This window comes from Jaculus jaculus, chromosome 4 (genome assembly GCF_020740685.1).
Source record: "Jaculus jaculus isolate mJacJac1 chromosome 4, mJacJac1.mat.Y.cur, whole genome shotgun sequence".
NCBI lineage: Eukaryota > Metazoa > Chordata > Mammalia > Rodentia > Dipodidae > Jaculus > Jaculus jaculus.
Genome location: NC_059105.1, coordinates 5,662,927 through 5,678,324, shown reverse-complemented (window position 1 = coordinate 5,678,324; position 15,398 = coordinate 5,662,927). Strand labels below are relative to the sequence as shown.

At 39.7% G+C, this 15,398-nt stretch overlaps 1 protein-coding gene across 7 annotated transcripts in view; it reads left to right on the top strand.

The window, feature by feature from the left end:
• The window catches only part of Agfg1 (ArfGAP with FG repeats 1), a 73,137-nt gene that overhangs the window by 44,896 nt on the left and 12,843 nt on the right, over nt 1-15,398 (top strand). For all 7 annotated transcript variants that reach the window (XM_045147847.1, XM_045147846.1, XM_045147845.1 and 4 more), the window contains exons 3-5: nt 313-428; nt 4,101-4,263; nt 4,946-5,099. In XM_045147847.1, the coding sequence (XP_045003782.1) occupies nt 313-428; nt 4,101-4,263; nt 4,946-5,099 (433 nt within the window). The remainder of the gene's footprint in view (nt 1-312; nt 429-4,100; nt 4,264-4,945; nt 5,100-15,398) is intronic.

Sequence of the window (15,398 nt, the reverse complement as noted above, 5' to 3'; positions counted from 1 at the left end):
GAAGTTTCTCTTTGCTGGAAATAAGAGCTAAGGTCATACATACAGCTCATGTGACTGCTGTGCTTTACACAGGGACCTCAGACCCTCCCAAACCCCATTTCCCTCTGAGGTACTCTGATTCTGTGGCTAAAATTGTCCTGTGTGCTGCAACACATTCAAATAAGCTAATTTCTGATGATAATCAATACCTTCTTTGAAGGACGTACTATTAAAATTAAGTACATTAGCTTTCTGAAATAATCATAATTTCCCCTTAAAATTTAATTGAGTAAAACTGTTGACTTTTAACACTTTTTTTCAATTTTTCCCAAGGTCTGTAAACAGATTTGGCTAGGATTGTTTGATGATCGATCTTCAGCAATTCCAGACTTCAGGGATCCACAAAAAGTGAAAGAGTTTCTTCAAGAAAAATATGAAAAGAAAAGATGGTGAGTGAATAGCATGTATGTCAAGCCTACTCGAACAAGCAAGGAAGGAGAAAGGATTAAATAGATAGTTGGTAGGCAGATCCTCACTATCTTCTGGCTATATTAGGTTTGGTTTTCCAAAACTTTGACTTCTTATTTCATCTGCCCTCCTCCAGGCCTAGTAGCAGCCTTTTTGTTAAAGTAGTAAGGTGCCTGTCCTCTTGGACAGCTAAGGGCCTCTCCTAATCCTTCTTCGTCTTGGCATTTGTAATCCTGTGAGGCCCCTTTCTTTATTCCTTTAGTAAGCAGTTACTGAGCAGGATCATCTCTGTACTCAACACTACTAGCACCCTCTTCACTCCAGAATGTCCCTTAGTTCCCATCCTAGGAACTAGTTCACTCCTGGGCAAGACAGCAGCTTTTATACTGGACATAAAGGCAATATAGATCCTCCTGTTAACTACTCAGGCCTCCTTAATTTTAGCTTATGGGGCAACTTAAGTACAGTTGACTAATAAGACTCATTAACACTGAACTGCTCTGGCTGTTGTTTTAGCAGTCAGTGTTGAGCCATATGTACTACAAAGCAATAAAACACTGAATATATTGGGGGCCACCTATTCAAATTACCACATTCCACCCCTATCCCCCAATAGATTCATAATCATCACACAATGTAAAGTGTACTTAGTCCATTTTCAAAGGTCCCCATAGTCTTGACCAATTTAAGATAGTAAGCCCTGTAAAATCAAACAAGTTAATTTTATAACTTATAAAGGCACGGAGTAAACATTTTCAACTGGTATAATGCATAGAAAGGAGAGACTAAAACAATGCAAACTTAACCACCATCAAACAAACATCAAACTTCTGCAGTAGAAGTTCAACGTAACCTAAGACTGACAGTCTCCAGATTTTCCAGTTTGCCCCTCCAGCTGGGCAGAGTAGCCAGAGTACACTTCCATCCTGGGCCAGCAGTGCACTCCATGGTAGCCCTTGCACAGTCCTGGTGTATCTAAAATGTCTTCAGGTCTTCATGCAAACCACTGTCCATCCTCCAAAGGCTCTTTCAGCCTATCAGGACATCACGCCCAGCCTCATGCTGCTGCATCTCAGCAGCGGCTCCTTTGGAATCATGTGCAATTGACAACCACTCCTCAACATTTTTCATGCTCTGAAACCAGTACCAGGTATGCAGGACACAGCCATATTCTTAATGCAGGGGCAAAATAAATCCTAACATTGAAAAGCAAATTCCTTCTACAGTCAACTCTTTCCCAAACGTTTCTATGATAGTTTTTCTTCAGGCATCCTTTCCATGGTTTTAATGTAAAGGAGTTGGGCCATTTTCTTTAAGATTGCTAATATGTTTGACAATAGCAGGTTTAGAAACCTAAAGCCAGTCTCACTGCCTATAATTTTAACTTGCTTGATGTTTTCCAACTTAAAATCTTAAATCTCTTAGTCCAGTATCTTTAGCCAAGCATGTCAGTCCATAACAAATTTAACCTTGATCAATGTTTCTGGGCATGGGCAGCAGAACGCAGCCAGCTCTTATGCCAGTAGCCCAGTTTTAACAAAGTCCTCTGTAGTCTTTCCTTCCCCATAAAAAGCTCATAAGCCAAGCCTCGAAGTTCAGTGCTGTCTTCCTTAACATTCTCAGACTCTGATCAGAATAGTCCATAAACCTTGCTTACCACTCCAGAAGCCATCTTCAGTGGCAAGCACCAAGTCCATACACATTCCTCTAAAGCAGAGGTTCCAAAAGTCCAACATCCACCTAGTCAGGTTCATCTCATCCCATTCTCAGTACCAACTTCTGTAGCAGACAGCTTCAGGTTCGCTGAGATGAACTTCCAGACCAGGCACAGTTGTGGAGGAAGGGATATTTATTGAAGCTTACAGATTCAGGGGAAGTTCCATAATGGCAGAAAAAGCTGGCCTGCTTTCATGTGACCAAAGAGAGAGAGAAGCACAAGCCAAAAATCAAAAGCCACACAGCACAGTACACTTCAGGAACTCCAGCTAGGCACACTTTGCATATCTTTAGTGAAATCTCAAACCCACCACCACACCTTAAGGTCTACCCAGTGACACTGCCTCCAGCCAGGTGGCTGCAGATGCAAAGTATAAACTAATAAAACACTGAATATATTGGGGGGGGGGCATCCATTCAAACTACCACAATCTTTAACTCTTGCCTCTGCATGTCTCTAACATGTAGAGACCATTGAGGTGGTTTTACCATAGACTCAGCTGCAGCCACCCAAATACAAGCCTCCCTGATAAACAGTGTTGCTGCAGCTGATCAAAGATACTGTGAGGCTGTTGGGGCCACCTTTCAGAGTCACTGCTTAGACAGGATACGCTCTTGTACTTTCAGTGGAGCAGATACTTGATAGTTTTATCCTGTGGCCAGACTTGGCTATACTTAAAAATTTATGCCATAGTGGCATGTATGTGGGACAGCCTAACAACTGTTTCATTCTTAAATCTTTGTCATCTATTTACTGACGGGCCAGGGCAGGAAACAGTTGTATTGTGTGTGATTAGTACCTGATTTGATAATAGCTGTTATTGAATGTGTTAATATACTAGAAACTATCTAAATGTTGTATAATTTCTAATTGTTTAAACCACACAGTAATTCTATAAGTGAAAACGAATGGAAGGATAAAGTAACGTTTCCAAAGTTTCACAGTCCTTGAGTAGTGGAGCTGCGACTTGAATTCTGTTACTAGAACGGAACCCACCTTACTGTTTTGTTTCTCCCTCCTGTTTGATGTGATGAAGGTGGAGGGAGTGTAGGAATGTGTCTAGAATTAGAGAAAGGAAGAGTTGCCACATACCCCATCCTTACAGATGAGCATTGCTGACATTTGAGTAATGTGTTCTCGCTGCCGCCCTCCCCTCCCTCACTTCTTTCTTCCCTCTGTCCTGTCTATATGACAGATCGGACCTGAAAGACCCGTGAAGTGTTACGGGTAGTAGCTATGCAGAATTAACAGGCGTTAGCATGATCCTTTTAAATATTTTTCTTATAGATGGCTGTTTTTTCTTCAGTTTTGAAATATTATAAATATTATAAGGATAATCAATATAAACATATCTATGTATATTTAGTTATGAAGAATAAATTTCTAGAAGTGGCATTTCTGCTGTACAGGACATCTCCATTTATATATTTTGGTAGATAGCAGCCAAAAATTTAGAAAGTTTGCACAGATCAGAGGTGAGTAATATTGTGGTTTATACTTTTATTAGGTTTCAGGTTTCACAGTCATTTATAAATTTCTTCCTTTGTTTTAAAATGATGCTGTTGGTCTTTTAAGCAAATTTAATTTAATTTAAAATGGACATTTTTACATTTTAGACTAGTAATTGTAATGTAATTGTTTCCTTATTATTTCATGCATCTAAATCCTTACACTTGTAGGATATTTCCATTTAAAAAATTACAGTGCTAACTGCTCATTATGATGATTAAGTGTAGTCCTGTTTCAAAAAAGCAATCATTACAACATCTTTGGAAAAACATGAGTGAGTAATTGTAACTAGTTTTGTGGTTAGTCTTCATTACCCTTTCTCTGAGTCATTAGATTTATGTGTCGTCTTAAGCTACCAATCTAAGTGATAGAGCTGTCAATAAGATTAATGTTATTTTGATAGTCTCCTCTGATTTTCATGTTTTAGGTATGTCCCACCAGAGCAAGCCAAAGTGGTGGCCTCGGTTCACGCGTCTGTTTCAGGGTCTTCTGCCAGCAGCACCAGCAGCACCCCTGAGGTCAAGCCGCTGAGGTCTCTGCTCGGAGATGCTGCACCAGCACTGCACTTAAACAAGGGCACACCGAGTCAGGTAAGCAGCTGCCTCAGTTTCAGGACTGCAGGATAATGGAGAGTCAATAATTTGGGAATTCTTTTGAGACCCATTAGCATGACCTTGAATACATTAGCATTATGTTCTGATGATTTATAAAATACGTTAAAAATTGTTGGATAAGTGGTAGGAAAACATGTATTATTTTGTAATCACTTTGCCTTCTCTGAAGCTCCATCAAGGTGTTTAAGCTGTTGTGTGGTGTAGGGCAGCAGAGCTTAGTGTGCCACAGGAAGCAGTAGGGTTTCCCCACATATGCTGTGCAGCATGCGCATCATTATAAATGTACAGGGCTTTGCAGTATGCCCTGCTGAACAGACTGAACTCTTGTAAGTTGCTACCTAAAGTTGTATGTACTTGATGATAGTTACTTGAGCTGTGAGCGTTGGGTTATTCTGTGGCATTGCAGCCTCTGTCCTGTTTAAGGTAGCTCTGAAGCACAGCAGTATGAATTAAATCCATCCTTCAGTAGCTCATTTTTTGGGGCTTCTGTTTTCACAAAAGGTCAAGGTGGAAAAATAGGAAGAGTAGAGTTAAATCAGTATAATGTCTTTCTGTTTATAAGTGCATTTTAAGCTTAGTGAATTGGATGGAGATAGTTTTATATAAAAATTCAGCAGATCTGAATGGAAAATTGTTACAGTTATTTTGTGGTTTGAAGTCCCCAGTTGTAGGTCGCTCTCAAGGGCAGCAGCAGGAGAAGAAGCAGTTTGATCTTTTGAGTGATCTTGGCTCAGACATCTTTGCTGCTCCAGCTCCCCAGTCAACAGCTACAGCCAATTTTGCTAACTTTGCACATTTCAACAGTCATGCAGGTATGTGTCTTTTCCCTGATTTTTTTTTTTTTTTTTTTTGCTAAGAATGTGTATAAATTCATTCTCAAACTTATATGTAAGTAAACATTCCATTCATGATATTTGGCTGCTTTTGAATATTGGCCATGTTTGAACATTGATATTTTTGTGCTCTGTGGCACTTCTGCATATAAAGGCCAGAGGTCAACCTTGGATGTTTCCTTAGGAATACCATCCTGTTCCTTTTGAGACACTGTCATTTCACTGGCTACAGCTCAGCAGTTAGGCTTAGACTGGCTGTCCAGGGAGCCCCAGGGACACCACTGTCTCTGCCTTCCCAGCTCTGGTGTTACAGGCGGGTGCTTTACATGGTGTGGGGATGGAACTCAGGGCCTCATGCTAGGGAGGCAAGCACTTTTCCAACAAACAACCCCCTCCTCCATGGGATGTTTTAGTCACAGAAGAGATTAGTATAGAGGATATGACCTCTTTGCATGGAAAAATGGGAGAAGAAATGTATCTTATGTATCTTAACTCTCTTATGGAAAAATTGCAATTAATTAAAAGCTTCATTAAAAAAAGAGAAATTCAGAGTCTACAGAGAAAGCCTGGCCCACCAAGGCTCAGGGAACATGACAGAAGAAGGGACGGAATGATTGCAAGAGTCTCAGGGTGGGTGAGACTGTCCTGAGAAGCCATGTGCCCCCCATCCTTACAGAGAGTAAGGTCTCCTGGTCCCCACAGTGAATATCAGTAGTCCCACCAAAGACCCTCAGCAGAACTGGGGTGGCAGAGAAGGGTCTGTGTGTGCAACCTTTCTATTAAAAAAAAAAAAATCGGTAGACTAACAAAAAACGTTACAAAAGGTAAATGGGGGCGGAGAGATGGCTTAATGGTTAAGGTACTTGCCTGTGAAGCTTTAGGACCCAGGTTAAATTCCCCAGTACCCATGTAAGCCAGATGCCAAGGTAGCACATGAGTCTGGAGTTTGTTTGGAGTGGCTAGAGGCCCTGGCATGCCCATTCATATTCTCGATCTCTCTCAAATTAATAAATTATTTTTTTAAAAAAGGTAAATGGACAGTTTAACTTATGTAATAATTCCTCATAGCTAATTTTTTCAATTATTATTCCATTCATTAATTTTGAAGTAAATTTTAGATATTTATATCAGTTTTATATCAATTTGTTTAAATTTAAGGACAGACCTTTGTTATGTATTACAGTAGGGTTAGCAATCTAAATAACAGTAATGATTCATTAATATTCCATTTTCATTCCAGTCCAAATTTGCATGCATATGTAATGTGTATTTATGTGTTTGTATGTACACATACACTCACACACACATATATGTGCATGCAATTATTGGAATCAGGTTTTTTTTTTGTTTGTTTATTTTTATTTATTTGAGAGTGACAGAGAGGAGGTAGAGAGACAGACAGAGAATGGGCGCGCCAGGGCTTCCAGCCACTGTAAACGAACTCCAGACGTGTGCGCCCCCTTGTGCATCTGGCTAACATGGGTCCTGGGGAATTGAGCCTCAAACCGGGGTCTAGGCTTCACAGGCAAGCGCTTAACTGCTAAGCCATCTCTCCAGCCCTGGAATCAGGTTTTATAAAGATAATTAGGTTTACTTCTCTGAAGTTCTCTTCATCCTCTTTTTCTTTTCTGTAACTTAAAAAAAAATTTTTTTTTAATTCATTTGAGAGAGAGAATGGGTGTGCCAGGGCCTCCAGCCACTGCAGATGAACTGCAGACACATGTACCCCTTGTGCAGCTGGCTTACATGGGTCCGGGAGAGTCAAACCAGGATCCTTTGGCTTTGCAGGCAAAGGTATTAACCGTTAAGCCATCTATCTCTCCAGCCCCTTTCTGTGACTTTTTTATGGAAAGTAGATTATTTGTCTGTGGGCTTTGTAGAATCTGAATGTGTTGATTGCCCCCTCTGGTGTCCTTAAAGAAGTACTTTCTTTATATTGTTTGCAAATTGCTAGTTGATTTCAGAGCAGAGGCAGAGTATTGCTGGGGAGGAGGAGTGTTTACTATGGGAGTTAAAAATTCTTTGTTTTGTGTGGAGGGCGACTAGGGAATTTGTTATTTAGCACTTTAGAGACACAGTTTTTTTTTTAAATATTTTAATTTTTATTTTATGTATTATGCTTACTGATTTATGTTTGTGACGCCATCCAAGTATCTCTAGATCAAGGTGAAAGATTTCTGTGTTATGCATTTTTACTTCTATTAAAATTTTTATTAGCTTACAGTGAATTGGGTTTCAATATTGTGTTTTCATACAATATTATGGTGCTTCCTTCCCTCTTCTTTCCCTCTTTCCCCTTCCCTCTTTTTCCTTCCCCCAACTATGCCTCCTTTTTCTGCTTGCATTCTACATGTTTCCTTTTTAGAGACACAGTTTTAAATTGTGCCTTTTTATGGTTGTCATGGTTAGTGCTTGGGCTCAATTATGTAACATGATGCTTCTACAGTTCTCATTTATTGCTTATTTTGGATTTATACTAAAAACCTTTTGTTTATATTGAAATAATACGACATTTATTTAAGATAGTAGAAAGTATTAATGTGTATATCATGGAAAATATATCAGTCTTATTTGTGAATGATTGAATGAGTCACACCCCAAAGGCAGACACTGATATAGGGACTTAGTTATTTGGGTTTACTTTGTGATTTGAAACTTTGCTGTATTTTCACATGTGGGTTTAAGATACTAACTAAAGGTGATATATGTATGTTTAATCATAGATAAGGAAAATTCAAAACGGTCTCTTTTTTACATAAAGCATAGCATAACCCTGCTTGCTCAGTTGATTTATTGTTTGTATTTGTGTTTTTACTCAACCTCTTTTTTTTTTTTTTTGGGGGGGGTGTTTTGAGGTAAGGTCTCACTCTGGCCTAGGCAGACCTGGAATTCACTGTGTATTCTCAGGATAGCCTCCAACTCATGGTGATTCTCCTACCTCTGCCTCTCAAGTACTGGGATTAAACACGTGCACCACCACACCTGGCCTCACCTGTGAGATTTTGGTGGTATTTCCACTTTTCAGTTTGGCTTTGTTATAGGAGCTGTTAGGGTCAGATCATGGGCCCTAATAGCCCTAACTAGCTAGCTTTGGCCACCTACTTTCAATAAATAGGCCAATTAAAAAGACAAGAAACAGTGAAAAGCGGGAAAAGGGGATTTGATTTGTTCAGTTTGGCCATATTGGGAAGAAGACCAAAGAGGTCTAGTGACATTCTTCCTTATCTCCCCCCACCCCATTCCACCTGCCAGCTCACTTTCAGGGGCCCTGACTTGAGGTTTAATTTTAAATAGAGGGTAAGAGGTAGGTAAAGCTGAATAGTCCTGGTCAAGGCATAGTTCCACCTACAGGCTTTGTCTCTGCAAGGAGGTCAAGCAGGTTGTCAGAATTGTGTGAGGTCTCTTGGAAAACAAGCTCCCTCATCTGGCTGGCACCCGGTCTCAGCCGTTTCCTTTTCCTAGCATGGAACTCGTAGGGAAATTCCAATTTCTTGGGGTCCATTGTCTTAGTAGTCAGAGAACTAAAGAGAGGGTCTCAAGTGTCTCTAGATTTTTCTTTTTTTTAAGCAGGGTCTTATGTAGCTCAGACTTACCTTACATACTATGTAATCTTTGATCTCCTGCCTCCGCCTCCCCAGCCCTAGACGTCCTGAGATTAAGTGTGTGTCACCACATCTGGTTGATGTGGTGCCGAGGATCAAACTCGAGGCTTCATACATGTTAGGCAGTCACTCTATCCATGTACCACACCTTTATAGTCCTTTACAATATTTTCATTCCTGCTGTGACAGTTCAGCTTGTTTTTGAAATGCTGAAAAGTCTTTGTCATGGCTGTGCATCCTGAAGTGTCCAGTTTAGAATGTTTTGAAATTGCAAAAAAAAAAAATTGCTCACTAGCCACATTTCTTTCCTTCTCTCCCTCTCCTGCAAGTTTTAGTTTTGAGGATAAGCAGACCACATTGATTTGGGGAAGCCCAGGCTACCCCTTTGGCACAGCAAAGAGCAGGCAGGCATAGCTCTGCATGGTGGCACCTGCCTGTAATCCCAGCGCAGGACCTATGCAGGAGGATTGCCTCTAGATGCATATTCTAGGAAGCATTAGAGGAACTTAAGCTGTTTGCTTTTGAACGGATTCTAAGATGATGAGTATCCATTTCCTATTCAGAGTGGTTCTGTAAAGGGGTAAGAAATTGGGAAGTTGCAGATGTTGGGGTTTGGCAGGTTTCCTTTCTGTATCAGTTATCTGCCAGCATCCCCCAAACTTAGGGGGCCTTTTCTCCACCTCCAGGTAGACAACCACATCCTTTTGAAGGAGTCAGAGAGTCCTAGTTCTTTATTTCTGTCTCTTGCTAAGTGCTAGCTTAGAAAGAAACAGGAAAAAAAAAAAAATGGTGGAAGACTTAATTAAAACTGTGTAAGCCAGGCGTAGTGGCGTACACCTTTAATCCCAGCAGAGGTAGGAGGATCACTGTGAGTTCTAGGCCACCCTGAGACTTCATAGTGAATTCCAGGTCAGCCTGGGCTAGAGAGAGACCCTACCTTGAAAAACCAAAATAAATAAATATATAAACAAACAAACAGTGTGAAACTTAAAACCATAAGTATACTCATTCTGGTCTTATCTCTATTTTCAACAGTTTAAAATTATTGGGGCTGGGGAAATGGCTCTGAGGTTAAAGGCTATTGCTTGCAAAGTCTGCCAGCTTCTGTTCAGCTCCCTAGTATCCATATATATGGGTAATTATTTGCTGTTAATGGTGGCCTTTCTTATTCCTAAAGATTTTACCTAATATTTAAAAAATTAAATGAGGATTTTAATGACTTTATTTGAAGTATTAAATCTTTATTTTTCTGTCTGTAGTTCAGATGGCGTTCATTTAGTGTCACAAGACCCTGATGTGCTCCTCCCCGCACCGTCCTTGCAAAACAATCAACTTAAAAAAATATTCTAAAAATAAATAAACTTACTGAAGTAATAGCAAATACTTTTATATATTTGTTTTCATATTCCCTTGGGTTTCTTTCTTCATTTGCACTTTGTGACTTTATAGATCAGGGATCAATGTTGTACTTTTCTGTGTAGCATGTTTACTATAAAAACTGATAAGTCATTGCAACTTCCCAGACTAATTTGCACAGTAATCATGTTTACCACAACTCTTAAAATACTTTCTGGGAAAAAATAGCTATTGGTTAAATATGAACTATGAAAGGGCAGGGGGTAGATTAAAGGAGGGGAGGAAAGAAAGAAGGGAAGGAGGAAACCTATTCTGATTGCAGGTGGTGGGCTTCAGCGTGTTTGATGAAGTGCTGAGTGTGAGGAAGTAGTTCAATGGGCATGTGCATTGCTAAGTAACTAAGAAAAGTCCTTTTTGGGCTAAAGTTCTTCCTTATTTATAACTATTCAGTCACAGTTGTGTTTTGCTTTATTTGATTTTATTCATTTATCATCCCAGGAGAACAATGTATGTATCCTACAGAAGAAGAAGCTAGTTATCAATTTCCTTCTAGTACAATTGATGCCATCTTTTGACTTTTTTTTTTTTGCCTTGGAGTGGTTTTTAATTAATTAATTAATTTATTTATTTGAGAGCGACACACACAGAAAGAAAGACAGATAGAGGGAGAGAGAGAGAATGGGCGCGCCAGGGCTTCCAGCCTCTGCAAACGAATTCCAGACGCGTGCGCCCCCTTGTGCATCTGGCTAACATGGGACCTGGGGAACTGAGCCTCGAACCGGGGTCCTTAGGCTTCACAGGCAAGTGCTTAACCGCTAAGCCATCTCTCCAGCCCACGGAGTAGTTTTTAGATGTCAATTAATGTTAATGGTTTCACTAAAATGTATTTCTTAGGGCATTTATAAGCATCATTCATTAATCTTTATTTTTCTATGTGTAGTCCAGATAAAGTCACTGAAATTTGCATTTAATTTCTTAAGTGTTAGGTTAAAAAAAACTTAATAATGAGAAATGTTACCTTTAACAGTAAATGTTACTGACTCAGATATACCAGCTGGTCAACACTGTTTTGTAGGGATAGTGGTCCTTGTGCAGATAATTTAGTGGCTTTAAGGTTAGACATGTTTACCATTCATGTGTGCATATTCTGGCTCTGTGCTGGCACATGGAGACATTTTAATGTTAAAAAATGTCATGTTCTGCTGAAATACACATGAAGTGTAGAAGAGTTTAATTTTTAAAATGAATGTTGCATCATAAAATCTGTGATGTCAGTTTGTAACACTTTAGTTAGGGATCTCAGACTAAAGTTGCCTTTGTAACCTTGGTGGCACAGATAAGTAATGTGTCCTTTGACACATTAATATTGCTATGTTAAAAAACATAGCAACTTAGCTTCTGGAGTATGACCAACTGAATTTGAGAACTTCTCATGTTTCCTATGCATTTAGCTTATGTGTGTATATATGTATAGACTCATAAGAGTCTCTTGCTGCTGCAAATGAATGCCTATCTGGCTTTATTTAGATGACTTGGTATTGAACCCAGGCTGGTAGGCTTTGCAAGCAGGCACCTTTAACGATTGAGCCGTCACCTAAGTCTCTTACTTTTTTATTTTTTTGCCCAGAATTTATTTTGCCATCTAGCAGAATATTTTCTTGTCAGTATTTTAAGCCTTTGAAGAATTTATTCATTTTTTCAGGAATTGTAGAATCATAGTGGTGGGTTGCATATCGAGGCTAATGAAGACTCCCATTTTGGTAGTAGGAAGCTATTGTACAGTGACTTGGTTTGGAAGGACTCTTCTGGGTTTTTATAATTTTTTTTACAAGTGTATGTATGTGTACATGCTTGTGCGTGTGTGGATTCCTGAGATGAACATTGAGGGTCCTCCCTCAGGTGCCCTCCACCTTAGTTTTTGAGGCTGAACCTGGAATCAGCAGTTGGAGTAGTCTGTTTAAGTACCCAGTAAGCCTCAGGGCTCCTACGTCGGTCATCTTGTGCTGGTATTACAGATGCAGGCAACTGTGCCGTCGCTTACACGGCTGCCAGGGATGTAACTCAGGGCCTCGTGCCTGTGGGCACAAGCTCTTTACTCAGTGAGCTGTCTTCCCAGTCCTGCTCTTTGGTTTTGTTTTTTATTTTTATTTTTATTTATTTGAGACTTAATCCATGTAATCAGGTCACTGTGGATGACCTTGGACTTTGTCTTTCTGCCTCTACCTCCTGAGTATTGGGACTAACAGATTATGGGCGTATACCACCAGGCCCAGATTATGCGGTGGTTCGACGCAAACCCAGAACTATGTAGAGGGTTGGCATTTAATCTCACCACTAGTTAGAGCCCTAGAGTGGAATCTTCTGATTTTTAACTGAGTCTCTTCTTGCAAGCTACAGTTGCTTACTGTTGTCCGAGGTGGAAACTGTATTTAAAATGGAGTTCTTTTTTTTTTTTTGTTTACTCTTGTGCAACTACTTCTTCCAAAGTCTTTATTGAGGAAATTTTTTAGTTTAGTTAAATTCCTCCCATTTTTTAAGGTAAAATTTTAGCCTATAAAGCAATCAATTTTTTGTTGTAGTAAAACATTGCAAGGCATCTAGATGTAAAACTTATGTTACTAAGCAATATTCAGTCTTTTAGTTTGAGAAGGAAAAAGTATGCTTTGAAGGTTTGCAGGGCAGCATGGAGGAGCAGGGCAGCAGCGGGCACTGCAGAACGGGAAGGGGAAGTGGCAGGCCCGCCCCAGGACGGCTTTGAGTACGCGCTCTCTTCTGCCGTCACACTGTCGCTCAGGCATCTGCACAACACCAAGATTTCCTCACTTTCTCTCTGGCTAATTTTTCATATGCTGCGTTGCTATTTTAAAAAGTTTTTGTTTATGGGCTGGACAAACGGCTTAGTGGTTAAGGCGCTTGCCTGCAAAGCCAAAGGACCCAGTTTCAATTCACCAGGACCCACGTAAGCCAGATGGACAAGGCGGCCACACACATCTGGAGTTTGTTTGCAACAGCTGGAGCCCCTGGCGTACCCATTTTCTCTCTCTCTCAAGTAAATAAAAATTAAATGTTTACAAGCAAACTTTTTGTTTAGTGATTTTTTTTTTTTTTTTTTGGTTAGTTTACAGGTAGAATACATACTCATTGCAAAAGCTCTGCAAACCCAGGGAGAAGAAAATGTTACTAATTTGAAATTCCACAGCTTAGACTTTTAAGTGTATATTTTCTTTTGCACATAGTACCATCCATTACTCCATGAACAAAATTGGCAGATGAAAGTGAATCTGGAATTTATCAACTTTCCATAACAAAAACATTTTTTATCTAGAATCCAGCAATCTTTTTATATGGCTTTTAATGATTACATTAGATTCTATCATATGTTCCACATTTAAAAGATCCTCTCTTGGTGGTCATTTGAAGTTTGGAGTACTTTTTAAAATTTTTTCGTAATAAAAAATTCCTTCCCTCACACTCTCTATCACTCTCAAATAAATAAATGAATAAATAATTTAAAAAACTATAAACTTTTTAATGGGCTGTACCCATTTGAATGATTATTTCTTTATCTAATCTTACAAAAAAAAAAAAAAAGTAGAATTGCCTGCAGAGAACGACTTGGAGCAGCTTGCCTTTCACTCTGCTCATCATTACTTTCCGGCTTCCTCCATCCTGGGCATGTCTTTCTATTTCAAAACCAATTTTCCCCATCATGTCCTCTCAGAAAATTTTTATCTAGTATCAATTTTGACCTATAAAGTACTTCTCAGTTATCTTATTGATGTATTTAAAATTTAGGGAAGTCTAGATTTTTACTCTGAAGAGATAGTGGAGCAACATGTCTTTTTTTTTGTTTTTAACTGAACATAGAATACATTGTTTACTTATTTTTTATTGTTTGGGTTTTGAGATAGGGTCTCACTCTAGCCCAGGCTGACCTGAAATTCACTATGCAGTCTCAGAGTACCCTTGAACTCATGGTGATCCACCTACCTCTGCCTCTGAAGTGCTGGGATTCAAGGTGTATGCCATTATGCCAGGCAGAACACAGGTTTTATTAAAAAATATTTATTTATTTGAGAGACAGAGAATGGGTACCCAGGACCTTCAGCCACTGTAGATGAACTCCAGACGCCTGTACCACCTTGTGCATCTGGTTTATATGGGTGCTGGGGAATTGAACCTGGGTCCTTAGGTTTTTCCAGCAAGTGCCTTAACTGCTAAGCTATTTCTCTAGCCCCATTTTTGTTTTTTGGTTTTTGAGGTTGGGTCTCAATCTAGCTCCGGTTGACCTGGAATTTATGTAGCCTCAGCTGGCCTTGCTCTCAGACCTTTCCTCGTACTTCAGCCCCTCTAGTGGTGGGACTACAGGAGTGTGCCCCCATGTACAGCCACAATTCTTGTTAGCTTTGTCTTCTAATTTTTAATGCTATAAAAATGTCTTTAATATTTTTGATGATTTTATCTTTCATTTTTTTCAATTTCATATGCCCATGATGTGACATATTTGTACCTTAAATCAACCAAAAGGCTAGGTGTGATGACATATACTTAGGTGTGATGACATATACTTGTAACCCCAACACTGAAGAGATATAGGCAGGAGGAACATGATTAACAGCTAGCCTAATCTACGTCATATGACTCTGTCTAAAACAAGAAAGAAAGAAAAATAAATTTTAAAAGATCCTTTTTTTTTTTTTTTTTTTTTTTTGAGAGAGAGAATGGGCATATCAGGGCCTCTAGCCACTGATAGGGAGCTGCAGACGCATGCGCCACTATGTACATCTGGCTTACATGGGTTCTAGGTTGCTGAACCTTGGTCCTCAGGCTTTTGCAGGTGAGCACCTTAACCAATAAGCCATCTCTCCACCTCCCCACCCCCCCCTTTTTTTGGTTTGTTTTTCAAGGTAGGGTTTCACTCTAGCCCAGGCTGACCTGGAATCCACTACGTAGTCTCAGGGTGGCCTTAAACTCACGGCAGTCCTCCTACCTTTGCCTCCCAAGTGCTGGGATTAAAGGTGTGAGCCACCACTCCTGGCCCCAAAAATATTTTATCAATGTGATCAAACCCTCCTTGTATCATTATGTTAGATATTTAAATAGCTGGCTCTTTACATTTCTTATTTAAATCGAATCCCTTTTTAAAATAGTACAACTCAGGCTGCAGGATGGCTCAGTGATTAAGTACACTTCCTGTACAAGCATGAGAGGGAGCATTGAGGGAGTCTGAGACTGTCCATGTTCAAATCTTCAGATCCCATGTAAACCATTTGGGTATGGCTCTACCCCTGCAATCTCAGTCCATTGGCAAGGCCCAAGG